At 35.4% G+C, this 27,818-nt stretch overlaps 1 protein-coding gene across 6 annotated transcripts; it reads right to left on the bottom strand.

The window, feature by feature from the left end:
- Window positions 1-1,661: 1,661 nt before the first annotated feature.
- LOC111048752 (UDP-glycosyltransferase UGT5) lies at window positions 1,662-26,967 on the bottom strand. 6 transcript variants are annotated; one of them, XM_022334706.2, is made up of 6 exons: window positions 26,492-26,887; window positions 24,134-24,940; window positions 9,673-9,871; window positions 5,494-5,716; window positions 3,718-3,937; window positions 1,662-2,204 (listed from the first exon to the last, which is right to left on the bottom strand). In XM_022334706.2, the coding sequence occupies exons 2-6, from the start codon at window positions 24,760-24,762 to the stop codon at window positions 1,913-1,915; spliced, it is 1,563 nt and encodes a 520-aa protein (XP_022190398.2). In that variant the 5' UTR covers window positions 24,763-24,940; window positions 26,492-26,887; the 3' UTR covers window positions 1,662-1,912. The 6 variants fall into 6 exon arrangements, with proteins under 6 accessions (XP_022190398.2, XP_039282647.1, XP_039282646.1 ...); XM_039426713.1 differs by lacking the exon at window positions 24,134-24,940 and adding an exon at window positions 14,400-15,111 and having other exon boundaries at window positions 1,666-2,204; window positions 26,561-26,967; XM_039426712.1 differs by lacking the exon at window positions 24,134-24,940 and adding an exon at window positions 14,400-15,111 and having other exon boundaries at window positions 1,666-2,204; window positions 26,399-26,892.
- Between the last annotated feature and the right edge of the window lie 851 nt (window positions 26,968-27,818).

The following is a 27,818-nucleotide window of genomic DNA, read 5'->3' as shown; positions in this document are numbered from 1 at the left end:
ATTCATAACATCTGTCGGAAACTAGCCAGATTGATGTACCTACTGAGACGTCTAAAGCCATTAATCTCCAGGAAGCATCTGGTGGAGGTGTATTTTGCTAGGTTTCATAGTCATATCAACTATGGACTTCAGTTATGGGGACATGCTCCAGTCTGTAAAGATGTAGCTACTGCTCCAGCAGAAGAAAGCTCTAAGGATCCTGGATTCAGCGGGCTACTTGGACCACTGCCGACCCATCTTTATCAAGCTGAGAATACTCATGGTATACAATCAATATATCTGGCTCTCCCTGTTGCACGCAAGGGATAATTTCCACTTGCTCACAAGAAAAGAAGACATAGACACTCCTACAACACCATTCTATTCAGTGGAGGAATACTTTGAGGCCACTAAAAACATCAGCTAACGTCGAGTGATAATTAATGTGATGCCTACAGGCAAGGTCATCTTGAAAAAGTTGAAATATTACTATTCTTAAATGTTTTATATTTTTATATGTTTGACTAAGTTTACAAACGTAAATAAGTGTATATTATTGTCAACTCTACGACAAGGACCAACTCAGGTCTACTTTCTTACACAGTCAATCCAGTTATCTGGTCATGAGAGAAGTATGAAGTAAGTATGAACCCCAAGAAATCCAATGAGTTTTTGGCTACCAATCCTACCAATTTAACAATTTGGGTTTTGTCTTATCCTCCTATTCTGATAAGTTTGTGAATAAAAGTTTTTTAATTTGTCTTAGATGTATTTAAAATAAATTATTATAAACAGAATATTGGCAAAGAATGTTATTTATTTCATTTTGATGAGAGATTGAATTTCTATTTTTCTCAAGTCTCAGTTCTTTGTCACTAAAGTCGTATCATCTGCAAAAATATAGAGGTTTTCAATTTGAACTGAACTTGTAATATCAACCAGATTGATCAAGAATAACAAAGGACCAGAATAGAACCTTGGGCCACCCCTGAAATGATTAACTTGGGTTCTTACTCTGTGTAAATTTTATTCTATATATAGGCCTATCTCAGGTTTAATCTATGTGACTTGATCTTGATACCTGTTTATCATATACGAAGTTAAGAAGCTAGTCTAAGTTCAATCATCAACAGCTCTAGATTTATAACAGTAAAAACCTTGGAGAGGTCGTCAAAACATGTGATTACCGCCTCTTCAGACTCAATCTTATCAATACAGAAGTTGCTGAGGAAATCAACCGGTACCACAATTTGGTTGACTTCGATTTGCAAAAACCACATTATTCATGAAAAAGAATTTGTAATATTTTAGTAGTATATAGTAATTCCTTTATTTGTAGATTGATTATAATCAATCAGGAAACACGTAGTTCATATCTGATTTTTACTCATTCACTTATTTTTATACTGTTATTATTTTAAATTATCTAGACCATCTTATCTGAACTCCCCCCTACACACAGACGAATGGTCTTGTAGGGGGTTTCCTAACATATCAATCCTATTGTGTATTATGTGACTTTTCTAATTCTTTTGGGAAATATTTTTTTTTTTTTGATTTGATCTGATTTTTCTGCTTAGTTAATTTCATAGCTTCCACAAATAGCACACATAATCTTAGTATAGTGTCCTACCATAAATCAAAAATAAATATATCTAAATCAAAATAAATGAAACGTAAGGTTCGGAAAAAATACAAATTCACTGACTTTTATTACAAATAATACATTATTATTACAAATACAATATTATATATTGACTCAGAATGTTTCCTAAAATACCGGTAGCCTAATCACATTTTTTTCGAACAGAGGATTAGATCAACATGGGGTAAAGTTCACATCTGATACTGTAATACAAATATTATTACTCAGTTGTGTAACTTAGTTGTGTGGCAAGTTACAATAAAAAATGCAACATTATAATGTCTTACATCAATCACCTTTCTTGTGCACTGTGATTATAGTCAAATAGGGTAGGATGAATGTTGTTATCCGTCTTGCAACCCTATAAACAATGTAGAGAATGAGGAAGATGACGACTGCTGCCCCTAACAGGACATCGAGAAGTAAGTACTGGTACCAAGGCATATGCACCGATGCCACTTGGAGGTGCTTGGCGCCTCCAAACTTGAGAACGTACTCAGTCCAATAAACAGCTGTGTCCAGAGGTGGCAGGATTCTCTCCCTGTATGCGTTCGACATCCTTTGAGCATTTTCTTTGTACCTGAAAAACGTACCTCAAATTTACTGCGATTCTGATGTTATTATCATGAATACACGTTTTAGACATCCATGTTATCATCATAAATGCACGTTATAGGCTCAACTCACACTTACGCGACTCAGGTCGAGAAGAGACTCGACTCTAGTCGAGAGCATGTGTTTGCAAAATGGTGACACTCAGACCAGTCGATAGTCTCCGCGACGTCACCATTTGAAAACACATGCTCTCGACTAGAGTCGAGTCTCTTCTCGACCTGAGTCGCGTAGGTGTGAGTTGAGCCTTAGACGTAATAATCTACCAAGTATATAATCACTCTGATGAAGAAATAATTCACACAGCACTACATATAAAAATTACGACATAGAAAATTTCAATGCGTTGCCACAGAGGATCCAGGAGAGCGCCACTCTTGGTCAATTCAAAAATAGCCTACTTTAAAATATTCTTTCTGCCCTTATAAAGTTGATGAGGTTTTTCAAAGTATTCCCCATTCATGTGATTCATCAATTCATTTATTATTGATCTATATTTTATTATTCAGGGTGACTTTTCAAACATATCACTGTAGCTTTGCTAGGCATACCATGTTATTTCATTTGTGGAATATTGTATAGATTAATATAAACAATATATTGATTAAACTTTGATAAAATTTAGTTTAAAAGTGTATTATCAGAAACACACTTTGGAAAATAAGCTTTATGAGCGATATTATACATAGGCCTTTATCGATATTGACAAGTATAAATTTTAAATAATCTCTCTTCTGAGACTCACTAAGTCAGTGGAAATGATAGGATAGCATAGTTGCCACGTCTCTTTTCTCACCGCACCTTCTATCGTTGATAGCTGTAGTTCAAGTCATCCTGGTACCGTATATCTGATATGATATTTATTTTAATTATCAAATAAAAACACAATTTCTTAGTCTTTTTATTTAATATGAATAATTACCACAATATCAATTTCTCAACTACACTAAAAAAGAGATTTATTGTTGACTGTACATTAATTTAAAAAAAATAGCTCAGATACTCATATGAAGTAATCTACTCATTAAATAATAATTAATGTTCAAAATAATTGCAGTTAACCATTGAAATTATCCATTGTATATTATATAGTGATGGTTCTGATGAATAGGTTTCATTGACCATATTGAGTACTTCTAAGATTCAGAGGTACCGGTAAGGATTTATTTATAAATCGTACCTTTTATCGTTGATATCACAGCTTGCAATACCTCAATATGGTAGCACATAACATTCAACATACAGTACCTAGTTCCTTTTCTATTGATATATTATAGCCTATTTATTTATTTATTGGATAGAACAAACTATACAATAGCCAGAAAAGAAAAAACAGGCTATTGCCAAAACTTCTTCTATTTGCTACAGTTTTGGGCTCAGGCCTGTAAAATTCTCTCCCAATCATCTATTAATTAATATTAAGATTTGTGACTCTATTAATAGATACATGAATTATTGAGAAGGTTCTCAATAAACTGTACCTTTTGTCGTTGACGACAGCTTGCAATGCCTGTTTGAAAGATTGCTTGTTGATTGTAGAGTAGGACAGGAAGAGTCCAGCTCCTGATGCCTCGAAGGCACGAACATTGGTGCCTTGGTCACCGTACATCGGAATTCCAATGATGGGCACTGCTTCGAATGCCGCCTCACTCAGACCTAACAATCCGCCGTGGGTCACAAAGGCAACCACGTTCGGGTGCGCTGCCAAACAAATCAAGTTATTAAATTAAAACTATTTTTGTGAGGAAAAAAGCACTACCTTCTGTCAAAGTTGAACAAAAATTGTATTCATTTGAGTATACAGTGTATATATTAGTTCTTAAAGAGTGTGCTACTATACACGTTTACTGGAGAATATGAATAATGGACCATGAATCTTATGCACTCTTGTGAATTTTATTTAAAACAAATAAAATCTTGCAATATATATTGTGGAATTGAGACAAATTTCGTAGTAAGGACAAAAATATATTGTCGGAGAGTATAGTTTATATTATATAGTATCGACAACATATTTTGAATCATTGGAGCCATTTTCAAGTGATTATTTGGACTTGAGAATGCTGGCTCTAATGAGTCGAAACATGTTGTGAATAGAGTGAATATGACACCATAGAGAAACAATAACGTAAGTGTTTACGCTATTGTTTCTCTATGATGATACCTAGGTACTCAATGATTTTCATTTCATTTCAATTATAAATGTAGTAGCTCTATTAAAAAAGTTAATGTATTTGCAATTGCTATCAAGTTTAGTGATTTAGATTAATGATTATCAGTGTCTCAGATCAGTGATTATAGTAGCCTATGTATATTTTATCAGTGACTCGGCTTAGTGATTTAGGTATGTTACTAATTAAAATCTGGTGTGGCGCACTCACACAACTTTCCTTGCCGTTATGAAAATTTATCACCTGACGCTAGTGTTCCCGCGCATCTCAAGTCTGCTATTCAAAGATCCAAGCCAGCTGGTGACAGGACAATAACGCTGGAGACACACGAAGTTTGCTATCTCTTCATAGTGAATGATTTAATAGAATCAAACTGTTGCCAACAGTTTGTAATTGAAATAATAACATTTTCTCGGATTTCAAGCTTATTTTGAATTTTATGTGAAAATGTTACTGGACATTGATTGTAGAGATTTTCATGCTCAATCTTTTCCAATTGGAATTTCTTGTTTAAATTGTACCTAAAGCCTGATAATTGGAAATCTAAAATCAAACTTCCCATAGATGGGGCGGAGCTCCTGGAATTTTTACAGATATGGGACTTGTGGCAGTTGATAGAGCTTATCAATGACTATTACAGGTATGAATTTGATCAAAATCGTTGGAGCCGTTTTCGAGAAAATCGCGAAAAACCCTGTTTTTGACAACATTTTCGTCATTTTAGCAGCCATCTTGAATTGCATTCGATCGAAATTGTTCGTGTCGGATCCTTATATTGTAAGGACCTTAAGTTTCGAATTTCAAGTCATTCCGTTAATTGGGAGATGAGATATCGTGTACACACACATACACACACACACACACACACACACACACACACACACACACACACACACACACACACACACACACACACACATACAGACCAATACCAAAAAACCACTTACAGATCATTTTCAATTCAACGCTCAGATTTTCAAATATTTATCTTGTCTCATCTGAGTTTTATCTAAGTATATACCGGTACTCAAATGTCATATAAAATGTATTTATAAGAATGAATGTAAGATTATTGATGGAACTCACCTAGAATATCTCTTTGTGGTAGCCATTTCAAAATCTTGACATTGTCGGGTTTGTTTGGCAGAGAATCACTCTCCCACTTGCAGACAACATTCTGAGGAAGCTCTGAGAAAACCTCCATTATCATTTTCCTTTTGTCGTCCGGGAATGTATGAGTAAGTAGGACCGATCCCATCGAGAAAACTATCACTCCATTCGTTGAACTGTTCATGAAGCTCTCCAAATCCTGAAAGTGAAATATTTATTAATAAAATGACGTGTTTTTTCCAGTGTTTCCAGTTCTACTGATTCACTTTCCAATAAAATTACATTACATGCTAACATTTTCTTATTTGTCAACACAAATAAGGAGACAACAATATCATAATATAGCCTACTGTACAGAGTAGGACTACACACGCTATAATATACTTCGTTCGTTCGTGTCAGGTGATTATACTTGTATTATATGCCTAAATTAGAATAGTAATCCACTGTTATAGCAGCTTCGTCATTAAAATTAAAGAGGTCTTGTCGATTGCATGCTGGTGCAAGACGGCACTTTAGGAGGTGGTCATCTGACTGGATGTCTCCACAGTCACAATAAGGATCATCAATCTGCCTCCAAGTAGTGCGGTTTTCTTTAGTGCAAGCACACTCTGCTCTAAGGCGGTTCAGAGTTTTCCATTTACTGTACGGTAGCTCTGCTCCTGCTGGCAGTTGCTCCCTCAGCACTGAGTCAGTGGCATCTGCACCCTCATGCCAGAGTCGAATTCTTTCTTGTGGTGCTGAGGAGCCCAGCTCCTGTGTCTCTGTTAGAAAGCTGCGACGGGACTTCAAACGGTGAATTGCAGGGGTATGGCCAAACATTGGATGCCTTTCATCATTAGCTTGACGAGTTCGCTCGGCCCTACCTGCTATCTCTCTCCGGATTGATGGAGGGGCTATCCCACTCAGTTGGTAGAGGTAGTGAGTTTTAGTTGGTTTTAGGCAGCCAGTCACAATCCGGCAGCTTTCGTTGAGAGCCACGTCTACCTTCTTAGCATGGGCTGAGCGACCCCACACAGGACAAGCATATTCACCAGTGGAGAAACACAGGGCTAAGGCTGTTGTTCGCAGGGTGTGAGCATCAGCACCCCAGGCAGACCCAACCAGCTTGCGTAAGAGTGCATTTCTGGAGTTGACCTTCTTTTTCGTTTTTTCACAGTGAGCTTTGAATGTCAGGCTTCTGTCCAATTGAACACCAAGATAAGTTGGGTTTGCCACATGTGTCAGCTGCTGGCCAGACCAAAAGATTTTAAGCTCCCTTTGGGCTTCTTTGTTTCTGAGGTGGAAAGCACTTACTACAGTCTTTGTTGTGTTCACCTTCAGGAGATTTGCTTTGTAGTATTTGACTAACTCTGGAATGAAACTATTCAGCTTGTCTTCGACTTCTTTAAAGGTGTTTCCTTTGGCTGCTACTGCCAGGTCATCAGCATAAATGAAATGTTTTGTGCTGTCTCCAATAGGTTGGTCATTCACAAAAACATTGAAAAGGGCAGGAGCCAGGACACTTCCTTGTGGTAGTCCATTCTTTTGTTTGTACCACTTGCTACAATTGTTCTTTATATGGACTTGGAAACGTCTATCAGTGAGCATCAAGCGGATAACCTTTATCAAACTGTAATCGTATGTCACATTATATAGTTTGTGAAGGAGTTGTCTATGATTAATTGTGTCGTACGCTGCTGACAGATCAACCAGAACCATGCCACTAACCTTCTTCTCCTGGAAACCATCCTCAATGTATTTAGTCAGGTTTAGTACTTGGCCTGTACATGATTTTCCTGGGCGGAAACCAGCTTGTTGAGGGATTAATTTGCTCTCTATAAGAGAAGATATTCTATTGAGGATAACTCTCTCGAAAAGTTTATACAAATTGGACAGAAGTGAGATTGGTCGATAGGATTTTGGGCACTCAGGGTCCTTTCCAGGTTTGCAAACTGCAATGACTTTTGATTTCTTCCAAATTGCAGGTATGCGCTCTTGGACTATGACGTTATTGAATAAGTCTGTGATCCACATCTTTGCTGCAGGGCCAAGGTGGAGGAGTTGCTCATTAAACACCTCATCTATGCCTGGAGACTTGCGAGGCATCAGTAATCTTAATGCAGATTCAATTTCATCTACTCTCAGTGGGACCTGGAAGATGTTGGTTTCTCTATTATGACATCTTATGATTTTCTTCTGCCTGATTCTATTCACAGGTTTACCATTCTCAATCAACACGTGAGCCACTTGCTTAGGAGAAACATTTGTATGGAGGCTTTTTGGTTGACTCTCACAGTTCAGCTTCCTAATGAGTTGCCAAGCTTTGTAGCTATTCCTCTTCATGTCCACTCCCTCAAGCGTCTTGCACCAAGTTTGCCTTCTGCAGTCTGCAATCCTTGAGTTTAGCTCTTCTCCTAGTTTGTGAGTGTTGTCTGAGAAAGGGTTAGTATTGAAGGAGTCCATATAATTATTGTACAGTTGCTGAAGATCATCAGAGAATCCTGGAATATAGTTTTGTCTACAACCACGGGGTATGCTGCTATAAGATGTAGTTTTTAGTAGATTCAAGAAACTCCCATATTCTGCTGGATGTGGTTGGATATTTGCTATGCCTTTTTCCATCTGGGCTGTGAAAGAGTTCCAGTTTGCTTTTTTGAAGTTGAATCTTCGTTTCAAGGGAACCTTTCTCACCCTGATTGATGGGACCACCTCCAGGATAAGAGGTCTGTGTTGGGTGTTTGGAATAGCATCTAAGATATTCTTATCACATGAAGCTCTGAATTTCTCTGTAACGAAAATATTGTCTGGGTTAGTTCCCGACCTCCACCTTTTGCTATTGAAGGATGTGCTTTGTTTAGGGTCAAATAGAAGAGAAAGGCCGTTATTCATTGCCCAGTGTTCCACTCTCTCGCCATCTGCGTTTGTTACTGGGTAACCCCATTTCTCACTATGGCTATTGAAGTCTCCCACTACAATTTTACACTCCTTGTTGTTGAAATTTTGGGTGCTGCTGAAGTCAAAGTCGACTCCTGGAGGTTTATACACTGATGTGACTGTGCAGTTAGATAGTTCCAATGTGATTATTTCAATGTTATTATTATTTGTTGCGTATGAGGATATCACTTTCAAGTCATTTCTGACAAAAATACAGCTACCGTATTGCCTGTGAGGGATCTCTGAAACCAGTTCCATGCCATGTATATTGGGTCTGCTTTGAGCATCAGTTCTATGTGTCTCTTGTAGGCACAGCACATCACATCGACGTGTCTTACAAATATTACTAAGTATGTCTTCCTTAATACGAGATAAGCCCTCAATATTGATTGAGATTGTCACAAGGGGTGGCCCTGACAAGGGCCGTTTAGAGGCATGTATTCTTGTTTTATTATTTTATTAATTTTAAAAGGTACTATAATTCTATTTTATACGTTAAATAGAAAAAATTCAAGTAAACATTGGTTCTAAAATGCTTTCTTAGCAAGATACAAAGATATCTAATGTTATCTGAATTTGGGAGAGAAATAGTACAAGGAGTACCCTTAGTTTTTCTCTCCCAATCAGTGCTACTTTGTAAAAATTATAAATAAATAAATAAATAAGATAATGATAGCGGAAGATTTCACATTTCTCTTCATATTTTCAATTTTTTAATACATTTTGTGGCGGCCTTATAATGTGACTTGAGTGATCAAATCCTATGTAGAATTAGCTGAGAAATTGAGAAAAACAATGGATCTCCAGTTATAAAAGTTTTTAAATCTGATGACTATTGAGATATTGAGCAAAGTATGCTAGGAAACTCAATTTTTCAACTTCAAAGGAGAAACGGGATACATTATTGTTGACCAGTATTTTGAATTACTCTGTATAATAATATTGAAGAGAATTGCATTATGAAAAATAAATGTTTTTCCCGCAAATCAGGATTTAAAGGAGACAAAACAGCATTTTTGAAATGAGGCTCCATTGAATTTCTCAGCTATTCCTTGAAAATTTATTGAGAATTATTGTAATCTTAACAATCCCAACATCAGTTAACCTTGTCATCTTGTTTTCAGATTGGTTTCTACAAGGATGCATCCTTGTGTTCCTACTTTATCTTGCTACTTAATCAGGGTACTGCTTCTGCTAGAAAATTGTATACTCTTGCAAATATGATATGAAATAAATTACCGATGGCAGTTTTTTGGCATCTTTGATGTGCATTCCTCCCACATCGATAACAGCTGGAACCTGAGGACGGGGTCTATTCAAACTGGGATGGGTGTTCACTAGAACCAAGCTAGTATTCTTAGCAATTTCATCGAGAGGTGGCATAGCGCTTCCAAAATACTTCCTTGCTATTCTCTCAGCGGCTACATCGTAATAGTATCTGCAACAATCAGAACAGGAAATTCAATAATATTGTAAGTGCAAGAAACCAGTTGAAACCAATATTCAGATATTATTTCAATACATAGATTTCATGTTTCACCTTGTGCTAAATCTCAGACTTATGAGATCATTTTCAAGGATTTGGAGACGTCTTTTTATTTACCCATATGATAAAGTCCCGGTTGAAGTGAGACGTAAGGCCCATTGATGGCTTAAATACATAATATATTCAGGCCAGGTGTGAGGGATTTCACATCAAGAAAAAACCATACGAATTTACTTCTACCTTATTCACCATATACGAATAGATAGGTAAATGGACCATTCAAACAATAAACAAATAATTTCCCAAACAAGGAACATTCGAAGATTCGAGGTACCGGTATGGAAATATAATTTATAATGCTGCTTATAAATTACTGATGGAGCCAGAGACGTATTTTTGCAGCAGCCTTATCATTTTGAGGAATACCATAGCTTATTGGTCATCTCGATGAAAACAAATATATTCCTTTTTTAGAGTAGCAGTTTCTCTTTGAATGCAACCAATAACGTTGAGTTCCAATATTGTAGTTGAATTGACAGCAAAATTCAGTAATAATTATTTTATGGGTGATTAGGGTACAGCACTGTGAGCTCTTATTGCTGAGTCACACAGTTTGAACAAACTATCAGTCACGTTTTATTGAGTCAAGTTTGAAAGTATGTTGAATACATACTGAAATTTTGGAGAACTTCACAATATTCAATACGTATTGATATTCTCGATATTATCATGGAGAAACGATATCCCATGGTGTAGGGCGTTTATGTCGCAACTTTTACTGTTATCCCAAGCCGATAGTTCACATAGTTCTTTACCATGCATCAGCTGTGTGGCGCTGGTAGTCTCTCAAATTGTACCGTTCATACACTCTCACCCCAACACTTGACAATAATCGACAGAAATCGGCTTGTGATAACAGTAAAAGTTGCGACATAAATTCCCTATACCATGGGATATCTACTTAGGCTATTGTTTCTCTATGATATTATTCTCAATCAGATTGAGAAAGTCAATTTATTATCAGTACAGCTGAAGATGTGTTGAGGGTTGGTTTCAACACAAAACTGCAGTCATTCAACCCCTGCAATTAAGTTAGTTTGATAAAGTGAATTTGTCAACAAAAAAAGTGTCTTTATATTTGAAAATATGTAAACGGATAGGAAACATCCGTGAGCTCATGCGTAACATAAATTGATAGGTGGAGGAAAATGTTTCAGCTGTAATAGAGGAAGGCTGCTAGCATAGGTATGGTACCGTAACTGATAGACTTTCTGAAATTGAGGCGAAAGTGGTTCATCAAAAAGAAGTGAGTGGTGTGGCTTAGAAGGATTATTATCTGTTGAGATTGACTTTCAAGGTGATAAGAGATTATCTCGGTACAAAAGAAGCATAGCTGCACTGAAAGCCAATTGAAATTAGTCTGAATGAGAGTGAGTGCGCTCTCCCGGTTTGTCTTTTAGGCCATGTCGTGTTGGTCTAATAACGTCTATGGAATATTCAAGGCCAGCAACTTGAGAAAAGCCTGCTATTTACAACTTGGGATGAACTATTGTTTCAAGATGAAAAACTTTCTATGACTGCTCGACCATGAGTTGAATGAGATAAATGAAAGCTATTTCTCAGACGACTTTATATTGTTGGTGTTTGAAATAAATCACAATCAATCATTCAAACCAATAGGTGGATATGAATATTGCGAGCTAAAATATAATAAAGGGATGAATTGGCTTATACACGTACGGAATAGGAAATTCACGAATGACGCATCATCACGTATGAAATACGGTACTGGACTGATTAACTTGAAATTTTGCATATTGATTCTTAATTTACCAAGGATGATTATAGGCGTATTCCAAATTCGTCAAGATTTCAGTGGGTTAAGTTTTCAGTTTGTCAAGTTTTTAATTGGACTCTTGCGAGCATGCGTTACCTGCTAAATAGATCCACTCCGACTTATCCATCTCCTCTACTTTATCAATGTGATTTTTTAGGCCTATATTTTCAAAATTAATAAAAAAAAGTGTATTAGACCTTGCTAACTGTGATAAGCCTAATTCTAAGTGCCGGTTGCACAACATCCGGTTAAATTTTAACCGTGATTAATTTCACGAGAACCAATCAGAGGAGGCGTTTTTCGCCTTCTGAAAGTTTTGAAAAAAACGGCTTCTCTGATTGGTTCTCGTGGAATTAATCACGGTTAAAATTTAACCGGCTGTTGTGCGACCGGGCCTAAGTTGGATAAGTATAATTTTTCTGAAATGATCACAATAATAATATTTATTCGCTTTCCAATCTCATCATTTGCTTTTGAAAATGATGCTATATAACTGTGGATTTATTTTGGATAGCTACGAGATCGATTTTTAATCCTATCATTCATTCACAACTCTCATATTAGGAGGTATTTTCTGCTTGTCAAATTTGGTTATGATATTTGCACTTTGTATAATGTATCTCAGTACAGTGGTACAGTGTCCAAGATTCAACATGACGAAAAAGTTATTGACATTTTCTTACACACTCTTGACTACTGTTTGATTTCTATTATTTTGTAGCCTAACTTAAGTTTTTGTTCTGACCTTCCCCTTGGTGATATGAGTAGGCTCACTCTCTGTCTGATAACCTTTCACTTCTTCTCTCATTATAGTATTCTCCATTCTTGTAGTATGACCAAGGAACTTTTTCTGTAGAAAACACACTCTTTCATGGATTTTACTCTTTTAGAATAACAAGAATGGTATACCACCAAGAAAGCTCGATTCCTCTTTCTTTTCAAGAACCGTAATTGAATTACTCTTCTAATTGCCTGCTTTACATCTAAATTACGTAGCTTTGGTTGAAACAATAGATTATCGGATTTTATTACCGTGCTTATTGCAAAAGTCGATACAATACTCGTCAATGTCTATTTTGTTGGGAAGGTCAATGTCGATGAATCGATTCTCTATGTCAAGGTCAGTAACGAACTGGATTAATGAAAGCTAATACTCGGTAATTAAACTAGTTTCTGAACATGATAACACTTTTTATAGAGCTACAGTAGCTTTTTATCGATATTTGAGACTTTAAACATGTATTTCATTTCTCACTTCTACTGTGCTGTTTCTGATTGATCATTTCAGTTGATTTTCTTGAAATGGTGGGCCTAGCTTGGTGAACCCGGAAATAACCTTCTATTTTATTAAAACAATATAGCCGACCGGGTTGGTTTAGTGGTAAGGAGCGTCAAAGAACTTCAGTCTGGTTCATGGTCATTGTTCATGGTCATGGGTCAGCCTGGTTCATTTCAAACATCGCCTGGTTCATGGGTTCTACACCATCGATGGCATGGACGTTTGATCATCTCATCAAATCTAGTTCACTAAACTATATTATACAATAAAGAGAAATTTTGTTATAATAATATAACCACGTATCGTTCTTTTCCAGTGTTAAGTTACTATCGTAGATATGACTGATCAAATATTGAAACTCCGAAGCCTTTCTACAGCCTGGAAGGTTCAACTGTTGTTAAATTGTGTGCCCATGCCACATGTTGAGATCATGCTCACATTATTAATTTTATTTCACATTATTTATTATGTACAATGAGTATGTTTGAAGATATCCAAAATAAAACGAGGAATATTGTTAGAACGAGGTTCTAATGTGCTACACAGTATGAGGATATGTGCACACAGAGATCGGTTAGCGGTCAGACCGGTCTCAGGAGGAAATAGATATAGATATCTGTAAATAAATAAATTCGTATGGCTTTTGTTGGTGGGGAGTCCCTTGCGGGAAGGTCCCACCGCCTGAATATATAATTTAAGCCGTCAATGGGCCTTACGACTGTCATACTTCAGCCGGGACCGACAGTTTAACGTGCCCATCCGATAACACGGGAGTGATCTGGTTAAAAAACTTTTGGTATTGAGAGGGTTTGAACCCGGGATCTCTATGCTGCTACGCAGGCACTCTATCCACTAGACCACGGATCACTCCATAGGTATCTGTATTATGCACCCTTCTGAATGTCCAATTCCTAAGCGACGACTCTAGCCGCTGTATTAACAGCTGTTGTCCAACTATACAACTGTATACAGTATATTGCAGTCTACTAATGTTGACATAATAATTAAAATCTACATCAATATAGTCTAATATACAGTAAAATATTATATTATATTAAAATGTTATATAATAATTTACAGTAAAAGTAATAGACTACAGACTTGAAAGCGTCTAAAGTCGTCGCTTAGCAATTGGACCTCAAGATCACTAGAACGACTGAACGCTCTCTGGGAGCACACACCCTTAGGCTAGTTACACACACATCGATTTTTGGACGTACTTTTTTGCCGTCCTTATAAATTCTATTAGATTGAACAGATGATGTTTGTCAAGTTCCGTTTAATCTAGTAGGATTCATAACGTCGGCAAAAAATTGATTTGTACGTGTGTAACTGGCTTTAGAGGAAAGATAGTTTGAACTCACTTGCGCATCAACTGCATAGCCACCGTAGAGAATGTGTTGTAAAATCGCTCGAAGTAGCTCATTTTGTCGCTGTAGGTCGAGAAGACATTGGGGACGAAGGCAGGATGGTGAGAGTGGGCGAATCGGAGACCACCGGTCGGAAGCAGAGCGCTGGAACTGACAGAGATGAAGGGTGCACCCAGGTGGTGCACCAGCCCCAGAAAACAATCGGTGTTGAAGAGCTCCGTCACCACCAGATCAAACTTCAATCCACGCTCCACAAGACGTGCAACATTCTTCGAATCATACAGAGCTTCACAGCTGATCAGGCCCACTTCGTGAATGTAGAAGAAGTCGTCGAACGAAGCCACGCCGTTGAATTCGTGGATTGGCACTGAATTATAGAATAGCGGGCCAGACCTCTCAATGATCACATCCGTGTAGTTTTTGTGAGGATCGTCTTTGGGGAAGAAACTTATGATGTGCACCTCATGGCCACGCTTTGATAGCGCGTTCATCAACGGCTCGAACACATCGTAATGACTTTTTCCGTTGTGTGGGAAAATGGCTAGAATTCGAGCCGAAAATGAGTCTTGAGCAAGAATAATTGTAATCGAAAAAGCAATCAGTACTTTTCCCCACTTCATTTTCACATAAATTTTTACAAGTTCCCGATAGTCAAACACTCACACTTTCATCAAAAAATTATCCAAGAAGCTTCATGAAGATTTCACTGTAAAATTAATAAATTTAGCTGTTGATTATTATCCATCCCAGTAAGTGCCGTTCGCACAGTAACACTCTAAACTGAATTTCATTTTGAACTGGATTGAATCCATATCAATAAGTTTCGTTCGCTATGGACCACATCATTTTGAATCTAAGCAACCAGCTGATTAAATTCACTTTGAAATTTGACTCGGCAAACGGCTCTGAGTGCCTTCCCACAGTCAAAGCTTAAACTGAATTGAATCAGTTGGTGGTTTAATCTCCAAATAATTCACACTATAGCAAACGAAACTAAACATAAATTCAATCCAGTTTAAGCTGAGATTCCGTTCAAACGGGCACTGTGCAAACTGCCCTAAAACAAGTTGAAAGCGAAGTACTTCAAGTTCAAAAGAATAAATTGAGGCTCCTCAACCTCATAATAACTATAGTTTCAGTTTGGAATTGAAAATGTACAACACCAGCACAAAACATGCTGTCAGACTAAGCTGCGTACAGACTTGTGAGCCATGAACACGCGCATCTCACTTTTCTTCAGGTGATGCTGATGCTTGTTATACTGTATCTGTTATTGCATAGAAAGTGTAAAATACCGATATAATAAGCGTGGCGTCAGCTGGGATGAAAAGCGAAATGCGAGTGTTCGTAGTACATAAATCTGTACACACTTTAAAAAAAACGAGTGTGTTATTTTTCACTCAAAAGTACTCCACTTTCTAATTGTTAATAACATCAGGATGCAATGATCGAACTAAAATAAGGTACTCTCAATGTTTATTACGACTTTTGCAACTACGAATATCACCTGAATTATTATAGTTTAATAATTGTATAGTCAATAAAATTCAATTGGTATATATGTTATTAATTAGAGTTTTTAAAACCTCGAAAAATATAACAAGAATAGTTGTGTACTGTGTAGCCTACCTGCAGTTATATTCATGATATACTAATCTAATTCTTAATAAGTTGTTTATGCATATCTAGTAATTGTACAAGATTCTAGGATAATTGACCTCACTTCAATAGTGAAAGTGGTTTTGTTGAAATGATTTCATAAATTCCGATTTCAAACTGCAAATTGAATAATCGCGAAACTTCATGACCCAATTTCAAATTTGTAATTACATTTTTTCTTATAGGATTCACCTCCATTTTCGTCAGTCAACTTGTCAAGTACCGAGATTCCTTAACTAGCTGATAATTAAGATTATTCTCAGATTTGATTATTTGAAATGCTAAAACCTGGTTTGGTCGTTGGTACCAATTAAGTATGTTATATATTCTTATGTAACACTAAAACTACCAGTGACAGTATCAAGTATTTTCTCATCTATCATATCTATTTAAAATGTAGCTCAATCGTGAAGTTTCAGGCAAAACAAGGTTATTGTTGGTTTAAGATAAGATTTCAAAGTGAGAATCTAGTTGTGTCGCTCAAGTGTATCAAGTTGAGTTTATTGCTCCTATTCCAAACAGACCAAACTCTCTATTTGACCATCATATCATTAAACTACGATTACTCCTGACATGATTACTTTAAATTATCGTTTTTTTAAACAGTCCTTATACATCCTTATACAGTCCTTTTACATCGAATACTGTTTCTGTTGATTGATGTATAAAATATTGAAAAAAGAATCCTACAATACGATTTAGAGAGTATCATTGACCCTCTTTATAAGTACGGTACCTGTAGTATAGCTTTATTATTGAAATAAACTCTTCCAAATTGAAATAAAAATTCAAAATATAAATTATTATTACCGTACCGTACTCTTTTTTACTTCGTTTACTGATCGAAGTTCCATTTGTTTACTGAAGTTCTCGTTTATTGAAGTTCAGTTTTACTTCGTTTATTCAGTATTTTTTTAAAATGCGCTTACCAGTATTGAAGTATTGATAACGAGATGACGATAATAGCTAAGGTATTGTTTATAAGGTATCATATAATAATTGTCAAGTCTGACAAATGAATCACCGTCGAATTATCTACAAAATAGATTAGCCTACTCACACTCTACAATTGCATTTTTATGTGTCATTAGAGTTATAGGTAACAGTTCGGTTCCAAAAATTACTGTAGCCTATAACTACAAACCGATAAAATTATTCATCAACAATCTTAAATATATCCTGAATTTCTTGAATTATTTTATCACAGAAAAATAATTAAAAAAGTGTACTGAGATTTGTATTTACATTTATATTACAAGTAGCCCTACACAGAAAAGAGAAAATAAAAGGAAATACACATGTACAGGGAGACTGAAAGAATGATAATACAATAAACCAGAATCATAGAGTAACAACAGCATAAACAACTTACACTATTGTTTCTCTATGCCAGAATCCACCATTGGTTTCTTCCTTGATGTAAATTAATAACGCTTTGAAGAGGTTTTTATCGATGCATAGTGGCCTACTTTATTGAAACAGTATCCCTTTTAGCCGTAATTTTTTGAGTTGTCTCCACAATAAAATCTATAGGGAGATTTTATGATACGGGAGTAACAGTTTTTTCTGTTCTATAATTCATCATAATAATGGTAGGTTTGATGAAAATCAACCAAATGATAAATCATTGATCGTTATAATATGGGAGATCATTATTTGGCCCAAGCATGAATACAGCAGAAATACATAAGTAGTACTTGTAGGCCTATTATATTAAAGTTCATTCCAGACATTTCAATTTCAGAAAACTATGCATCAATTCGATCTTCAAAAGTTAAGTCAGTCATTTGCCTGCTTGAAAACGACATAAAATTAATGAACTATGGAAAATGAACGTGCTTAATGATTGTGTTCCATTTATTTAATGGTTTCAAAGTCGGTAAGGTTTATCAATTATCATGAAACTGATTACGATTGGTATACTAGTTACATTACAATACTCTTAAAATGCATTAACGTAGGTACGTATCCTTGATGATGGATTTTAAGTTTAATACTTATCCGTTTCCTATTTCCTCTTCCAAGAGTTCATTCAAGTACAAAGAGTACAAGTTGTGCTTGCTAACCTTCTCAGAAGTTTCATTGGTCTAATTTTCCAGTAATTGGAAATTATTGACCTTCTGAATCTTTAGGCCTAGTTGGATTCACATTATAAAATCAGCACCTGATTGAAATAGGCTAGCAAAGGTACCTAGAATACCTAGAATGATTCTAGGTAAATTGAGGCTTGCTATCCTTTTGAAGCTGACGCATGAAGTGGTCAGCTGAAGTGGAATCCATATTGCTCTCTATGGAAGCTGGGGAGCAGAATTGTTTTGGAAAATTGTACAAGGTGCGCCAGAGAAACTTACTTATTTGAAAGGTCAATAAAAATAAAAGTACTTCAGATATTGTTTTAATCTTTTTTTATATGAGAATTCAATATCTCAATTTTTTCCATGCAGTCTTGAAAATGAGATCAGACCAATGGCGACCCCCATTGCGCATACACTGATGAGGTCGATTTTTGAAATTTCGTTACAGTATATCAATCAGTATGTTGGCAATAGAGTCGCGAATGTTGTTCTTGAGGTGTGCTATGGTCCGTGGTCGATCATTATCGACCATATTTTACCGATGCTTATTTTCTATCAGTTATGAGATATGGAGTAATTTTTTGGGGAAAAATATAGAGAATAATGGAATATTCATACTGCAGAAGAAAGCCATTAGGATAATTTATAAGATTAATACAATGCAGTAGGGGTAAAGTGAGAGTTCTGGAGAAAAGCTGGAGAAAAGCTGCCCCCAAATCTGTCCCAAATCTGATTCTTGGTTCTAACCTTGCCCAATCCAATGTAATCTGATCTAACCTAACCTAGCCATACCCCTAATCTCACAATAAACCTCAAATGAAGATTTCCCACTTTTTTGGAAAAAAAAAACTAGATCCAGCTTTTTTTATTTCTTGAATAACTAAGAAACCGTTAATTTTACAAAAAATCTACAAGAGTAACTTTTTCCAGTAAATCTAATAACGAATCCATTGACATCCCATTTGTCAAGATTGAAAAGAAAATAAGGATCTCATGGGAAAACTAGATCCAGTTTTTTTTATTTCTTGAATAACTAAGAAACCGTTAATTTTACAAAAAATCTACAAGAGTAACTTTTTCCAGTAAATCTAATAACGAATCCATTTGTCAAGATTGAACAGAAAATAAGGGAAAACTAGATCCAATAACTAAGAAACCGTTAATTTTACAAAAAATCTACAAGAGTAACTTTTTCCAGTAATCTAATGACAATCCATTTGTCAAGATTGAACAAATAAGGGAAAACTAGATCCAATTTCTTGAATAACCAAGAATAATTTTTTTCAGTAAATCCATTATTTGTCAAGGGATCCTAACTCTGAAACTGAGCAACAAGCATTTTTATGTTGAGACCTTTCTTAAACCTCAGCACTAACCCCCCCCCACAAGGGGGGGTTGGGGGGGCTTGACCCTCTGCCTTTAACCTGAACTACTTGAAAACTCACCTCAGGTTGTATTAAACATTTATTATAAAAATAGATCATGAGTGTTGATAAATTTGGTCGATATTTGTATGATAAGATAATAATAGAGATATTAATGTTGATATCAAAAATTTGATTCAGATTTTTTCCATTTTTTACAATGTATACCATTAGCTGCAACTTTCATACCAAACATCAATCTCAATAATGAAAAAGAATGGAAGTATATGACTGATCCAAACTTAATCCAACAATTCTCACTTTCTTCTGGAATCTCTTTTAAAGAATGGTATGAAAAAAATGTAATAAATATAGGTGAAAAATCTTAGGTTTAGGTGAGTACACCCAGAAAAAAATTGTAGATGTAGGTGAGTACACCCAGAAAAAATATAGGTTTGGTTACCCAGACCAAGAACATTATTCAACTTTAATGAAAAATCTAAGCTCATATAGATATACAGTCAGTATTTTGCTTTGAAAGAAGCTGATAAATCAAATAATAATATAAAATGCTTTAAAATTAAATTTGAAGAAAATGGTTGAGACAAGAACAATTCTATAAATTAATGGGATGATACTGAAGGTAAAATATTGATACATTTGTAGATAATACTTTTGATTTGAATATTGTCTAGTTCTTTGTTATTTTATAGAAGATTTATAATACTTTTTTACTGTTCCACTCAGTGGTGTATATTCAACTCATTATCATAGAGGATTAAACAGTAGGCACTGGTTTTTTCTGAGAAATTATTTGTTGTTTCCAATGTCAACTTTATGTCTATTGCACCAGATTTCAATAGTTCATTTTGCTTACTACAGTCTATAACAACCAATGGTGCATATTCATCAAATGTTTTATACTCAATTGATGTACTGCTGTTATAAGGATAGTATTCATTTTGGAATTCAGAGAACATGTGATACAATAAATGTTTATTACCAACAATATTTTCATAGGGGAATGATTGAGCATTTAAATAGAGATTAACATTGTTCAGATTACAGAAATCGAAATGTGACCTGTTAGCAGTTATAACATTTTCCTATTCTTTTGTAATCCAAGAATAATGAATCTAGGTTTCAATATGTTCGAAGTTGTCTTAACTGTCCATTGAAGATTAGTAGTTTCAGGTAATTGTGGAAATTCATGCAATTCCCATGATCTGAATGGAATGGTAATTGGTATATCACTATGTGTTAAACTCAGCAGATCAAGACGAACAGTGTCAGAAGCATGTATATAGGGTACTTTCCATTGTAGTTTTGTAATATCAATTTTCACCGATTTTGCTGTTTCTGATTCAATACAATTTAAGTCTGATGATGATCTTAATAGAACAATTTCCTGACGAACATTTAATAGAACTTTTCTATAGTCTTCCATTACACCTAACCACATATCCAAAGGAATGCAGAAGCAGAATTTATCTAAACTTTTCCATCCAGTCAACTTCCATCCTGCATTCTCCATAATTTTTTCATTGAGTTTTGATTGACGTAGATAGTTTTTCATGGTTGTTGTCAATCCTACATTACGTGTGCGATCAACTTCAACCCCTCCCAATTCATATCTGATTTCATCAAATAGGTATGCAACTCCATTATTGATAAGTGAAAAGTCCTTGGTTTCAACATCATTCTTATCTTTCACTTTGATTTCGCCTTCAATTATGAGAAAACTTCTACTTGGAAGTGTATAAATATCTTCTTGTTTTAAACTAATTCGAATTTCATCATTGTAATTAAATGTCTGTTGAATATATGGTGTGTGAGTGATATACTCATATTTGGTAATACTCTCATCAAGATGTACACTCTGATCAACAAGTAATATATCTGACTTGACTTGTTTCTTATACATTTTTATTATAATATTTTTCCTTCTCAATACAACCTGAGGTGAGTTTTCAAGTAGTTCAGGTTAAAGGCAGAGGGTCAAGCCCCCCAACCCCCCCCCCCACAAGGGGGGGGGTTCTAGTGCTGAGGTTTAAGAAAGGTCTCAACATAAAAATGCTTGTTTCAGAGTTAGGATCCCTTGACAAATAATGGATTTACTGAAAAAAATTATTCTTAGTTATTTAAGAAATTAGATCTACTTTTTCTGTTCAATCTTGACAAATGGAAAAAGTTATTCTTGGTTCTTAGTTATTGGATCTAGTTTTCCCATGAGATCCTTATTTTCTGTTCAATCTTGACAAATGGGGTGTCAATGGATTCGTTATTAGATTTACTGGAAAAAATTACTCTTGTAGATTTTTTGTAAAATCAACGGTTTCTTAGTTATTCGAGAAATAAAAAAACTGGATCTATGAGATCCTTATTTTTTGTTCAATCTTGACAAATGGGGTGTCAATGGATTTGTTATTAGATTTACTGGAAAAAGTACTCTTGTAGATTTTTTGTAAAATCAACGGTTTCTTAGTTATTCAAGAATAAAAAAACTGGATCTAGTTTTCCATGAGATCCTTATTTTTTGTTCAATCTTGACAAATGGGGTGTCAATGGATTCGTTATTAGATTTACTGGAAAAAGTTACTCTTGTAGATTTTTTGTAAAATTAACGGTTTCCTAGTTATTCAAGAAATAAAAAAAAGCTGGATCTAGTTTTTTTTCTCCAAAAAAAGTGGGAAATCTTCATTGAGGTTTATTGTGAGATTAGGGGTATGGCTAGGTTAGGTTAGATCGGATTACATTGGATTGGGCAAGGTTAGAACCAAGAATCAGATTTGGAGCCAGGTTTGAGCCAGCTTTGAGACAGAAGTCTCACTTTACCCCTACTCAATGCGTTCTTGCAGACCTTATTTTAAAGAAAAGAGATTGCTGACGGCTCCTGCTATTTATATATTAGATTTAGCAATCTTCGTTTTTTAAAAATAGACGAATGTATGAGGAGAACCAGGTGAGTCATCACCATGATACAAGATTTAGAGGTTTTGTTTACCCACATCACAGACTTAGCCTGCTGGAGAGAGGCCCGTTTTATATGGGAATGAAAATATTTAATTCAATCCCATCTCATATAAGAGAAATTGATGGCTTGAAGGAGTTAAAAAAAACACTCAGGGAATTCCTTATTGTATTGTGTCCGTACAGATTAGCAGACTCCCTTGTTGAATAATGTTTGATTGATGTATGTTATGTGGGATCTGTTGTGTTGAAATATGAAGGATGGTAGATATTAGATTAAACTTTGACGTGTCATATACTGCGGGATCGTTGCTCCCTTAATGTAGTTCATTAATTGTGACGAACAAGAAAAGTAAAGTAATGTAAAGATCGACATAAACCAGAGATTTCAAATAACCCCATAAAAAATCGCATTGACGAATCGCATGTGGAAATGAGCCTTGTCACTAAAAAAAAGGCCGCGTCTTCAGGCAGGTTGTCAATCAGCATATCACATGCATTTTTACGGGCAACAAAATCGCGTTCAGTCAATTCTTGAACAACAGCCAATTTATAGGGATGAAGTTGAAGGTCGTCATGGAAAATTCGTCGAACAGTGGAGTCAGAAATTGCCATAGCAGATACGTGTTTGTGAGCCGAAAGCCTTGGAGAACGCACAACTGACTGCCTCACTCTTTCAATATTTTCTGGAGCTCTGATGGTTCATTGAAGTCTATTTCTGAGTTCAGCGACACCTCCACACTCCTGAAATGAGTTAATCCACGACAAAATCGAATTATGGCCAGGAACGAGTCTGTGGGGAGGAATTTCAAATTGAGCGCGGAAGACCATTAGAAAAGAAGCTTTCAACTGCGAAGGCCCGCTGCTTTCTAGACCAGAGCATGATAGCCTTATTTACTTGAGGGAGGATAAATTTGAGAACTTCCCCCTCCAGATGCACCCCCTCCTACCCCTCTACACGACCAATTCAACGTACAGGATTTTTTCAAATAAGTAAACTTCTATGGCACACTTTGTATTTCCCATATGAGGCTATTTAGAAATAACTAGCAGAAACCCGTGCTCCGCAAGGATTTATTTTAAAACTTGACAAACTGAAAACTTGACGTAATGAAATTTTGAAGAATTGAAAATAGGCCTATAACCATCCTTGGTTAATTAAGAATCTACATGCAAAATTGTTCCTCATGACTTTTCTGTGGAATGAGCGGTTGAAAAAGTACAACATTTTTGGGGGGGAAAATTGTTGCTCCCTCAGCTCCCTCAGGGGGGAAAATTTCTGAAAATCCTCTCTTAGTGGATGTTTTGAGGCTACCATAAACAATTATGCAAAATTTCAAGTTTTTAGGCTCAGTAGTTTGGGCTGTGGTGTGATTTCAGTCTGTCGGGGCTTAGCCTTTTATAGATGTAGAGATGACCGACTACAAGAATATTCAATCTTAATATCATGAAAGTTGATCACTGAATTATGAAAAGATACATTCTCTTGGTGAATCTTCAGTATATTATTTGAGATTATAATTGATCATCAATCAATTTTTGAGATGGATGAATAATCCATCATTTGAGATGAGAAGGATCAACAATCAATTTTTTATTAGATTTGTCGAATCCACCATCATTTTTATTGTTTTAGATACGTTTGCTTTAACTGACTCACCTGCGTACAGTTTTCATGAAGAGTGTGGCAAACGTGTTGAAGAATCTCTCTTTGTATGTCATCTTGTCGCTCAGGGAGAGGAAGAGGTTTGGTACAATGGCTGGATTGTCCGAATTGGCAAATCGATCGCTGTTGCTAGGGAGCAGCACTGAAGAGCTCACAGCTATGTTGGGAGATTTGAATCTATGCGCGAATCCTAGAAAACAGTCGACGGTGAAGAGCTCTGTGATGATTAGATCGAACTGTTCATCGGATTTCAACAGTTTCTGCACATTGGACGAAGCTAGCACACTTTCACAGCACTGCATTCCGATGTCTGTGATTATGAAGAAGTCTTTGATGGGGTTGATGCTGTCTAGAAGATTAATCGGCAAGGAGTTGTGCATCACGGGAGGCAGATCGTGGGCGTCAATAGGAATATCAGTGAAGTTGGCGAGTGGTTCTTTGCGCGGGAAAAATGAGACCACGGTGACTTGGTGTCCCCTTGCAGCCAGCTCTTCAACTAACGGCTGGAAAACATCCTGGTGACTTTTCGCAATGTGGGGGAACACTGCGAGAATTTTGGCGCAATCAGTTCGAGCCAGGAAGCTAACTAAGCAAAGCAAAATTACTGAGACTGTGTTATCCATTATTGAGTCTTGTCACTTGTATTTTTCACAACACTTATCAACTGATATGTCTTGTCTATCGTATATCACTTGTATTTTCAACACCGCCAGTCAACTGATGACTCGTCAGAGATGAAATTATTCATGTGTCATTAGATGAAATAATTCATGTGTAATTTCTCAATCAAGCTCGAAAAACCTAGGAATCAAAATGGTATTCATATCTGCTTCAAAGATTTAATATGATATTACTGGAGGAAATCAGATCTACTCTGTTTCTAAGAACTATTATGATACTACTAGAGGAAATGAGACCTACTCAGAATACTAGAATTTATGATACAGTACGGTATATTTCTAGAGACAATGGGACCTATAAACTACGTGAAAAGGAATTATACTACTATCTCTTAGTCTAAGCATCTACTACTGTGTGCTATGAATTGCATGACTAAGAAATTGAATTCAAACAAGGATTCAAGATAGTCACTTATATTATTGCGATTTGTGAAGTCATAATAATATTATGTCACCAAAAAATGTTTCGATGAAGATCATTCTTCATTAGCTACAATATTCCTATTGTGTACAGAGTTTACCATAAGACAACGTGTTGGATTTTTGACGGCCTAAAAATATTGGGTTGCATAAATGAACGTATCAAATTGACATTAATCACTAAGTAATAATTAATCACTGATTCTGATATCTTGGATAAGTCGCTACAGTTATAAACTGCAGCCACAAGAGTCTGCACTATTTATTATTTTTAGTACCTAGGTATCTTAAAAAACACAAAAACACATTTTATAGTTAAAAGTATATGTATTATTCCATTTAGATTATTCAATTATCAGCAAAATTTTATTACACAGGCATTGGTCACTTTCCGTAGTCTACGTATTCATAACTGCAAAACATTTTAATTCTTTAATATGTCAGAGTTAAGTGAAAAAACCACGAATCGTCATCCACAGGAAAAGATTTGATGTGTTATTATAGTATAGCTCATTATCAGTATAATTTATTTGATTGAAATAGTTGGTTAGTAAATTTTTCCCCATTTTCAAGATATCTTAGGGAAGAAAACAGAGTAGCGTATTTTACTTCGATCAAAAAACTATTAAAGGTGCGTTTACACCAAAGTTATTAACAAAATGTTAATAACTTAATCCATATAGATCCTATAAGATTGAACGGAACTTGACTAACACATATGTTCATCATGTGTATGATAAGTTATGTTCAATTTAATAGAATCTATAAGGATTTAGTTATTAACATTTTGTTAATAGCTTTGGTGTAAACGCAGCTTAAGTTTCCCTGTAAAAATAAATCGATGATTCTATTTTATTTTTCATTCGAGTAAAGTTATGAACTATAGTTCACTCAGGCTAATTGTTATTTTATCTCTTTTCTGTATAGGGCTACTTTTTATAGAAATAGGAAGAAAAATAGAAATCTCAGTACCCTTTATGAATTATTTAATCACAAATAAAATAATTAATTATTATTTGTGATGAAATAATTCATAAAGTGTACTGAGATTTTTATTTTTCTTTCTATTTCTAATTGTTATTTTGTTAATATACTGTCAAATTCGAATAGAAATGTTACTATTCAAGATTGTAATCAACAACAGGCCTATTCCCTTTACTTCGTGAATTTATATAAAATGCGGATATTTTTCTAAAGCAATATTCCCTAACGACCACTTTTAGTTGAACATTCACAAATTTCTCCCAATGACCACTGTTGGAAAGATCAAAGTTGAATAATTTTTATATAACACTTCACAAGCACAAGACAGTACACTCACTAATGAAAAACTCAGTTTTCGTAGTACAGTAGGTTAACGCGCTAGATTTTATCGAGCTAATATATTCACGGTCAGTGTCGCGATAACTTTGTCGGTCGAATTATTAATAGAAGGTCGAGAGTTGGCCAAGAACTTGAAGTTGCCACAAAAATATATTCTTTTACACACACTCTTGGGAAAGAAAAAACTACACTGCACATGTAGAAGGGTAGGCTACTCAGGGGAAGCCAATTGAAAGCAAAGGGCTCCGGATAGCCCTCTCAAAATAGTGTGGAGACACGATCGTGACATATGAGACACCGACAAAATTGGATTAACGTTTCGTTCAGTTAGAACGGTGTGATGGAACTAGCTCAATCACTTATAGCCTATACTGCGCATGCTTGTATTCAAGCCAAATAACACCAAATTTCTTCGATAAAACAGGAAAACAAATTCCAAATTTATTTGAAGATAAATGTTTTGAAAGAAATAAATCTTATTTGATAAGTGATATCTTATCAATACTTATTAAAATCAGTGTTGGGGATTTCAGTATTGGAAGTTGGAATGCGAGAAACGGCCTTGAGCTGTAAAACACCTCACTAAACTATAGTAAAGTAGTATTGGGAATTTCCTCGAAAAACACGCATTTATAATAAAATACAATAGAACTAGGCTAATAATTTATACTCCCCATATTATGCTCTATAACAACTTTTTGGGTCTATCATAATTTTGAGTCTTAATGTCATAGAATAGCTGACAAAATTCCAGGCTGGCTCATTTGAGTCATTAATTACAATATTAAAAAAGCTCCTGCCTCAAGGGCAGAGTCTCAAATAGTGATAGTGGACCATATTTCATAATAATGGAGCCAAAGCTGATGTGTCACCTATCCTTGTGCATATAACTGAACGATCGTGACTCTGGATCAGGAACATCCTTGTCCTATCAGCTTGTACAAACTATACCGAACTATTTAAAATCTTCCGATTTGATAATGCAACTCATCCATCTTATAAAATTGGAACCAAGGAATCTAGAATACCAACACAATAATATAATTATGTTATCTTTTATACTCAATATTATATTATTCTGATAATTATGGAAAAGTTCTACAACATCTCTGAATAAAGTGTTTAATTATCAATTAAGAATACATTGGATTCATGAATACATGTATCCCAGGATCCTTGATTTGAACTATTTAAGTAGGTGTGGTTAAACTACTGTGATATATTCATAATTTTTATATGAATCCTATACTATTAAA

The sequence above is a fragment of the Nilaparvata lugens genome, chromosome 4, assembly GCF_014356525.2.
Source record: "Nilaparvata lugens isolate BPH chromosome 4, ASM1435652v1, whole genome shotgun sequence".
Classification (NCBI taxonomy): Eukaryota; Metazoa; Arthropoda; class Insecta; order Hemiptera; family Delphacidae; genus Nilaparvata; species Nilaparvata lugens.
This window is presented reverse-complemented; position numbering and strand designations above follow the sequence as displayed.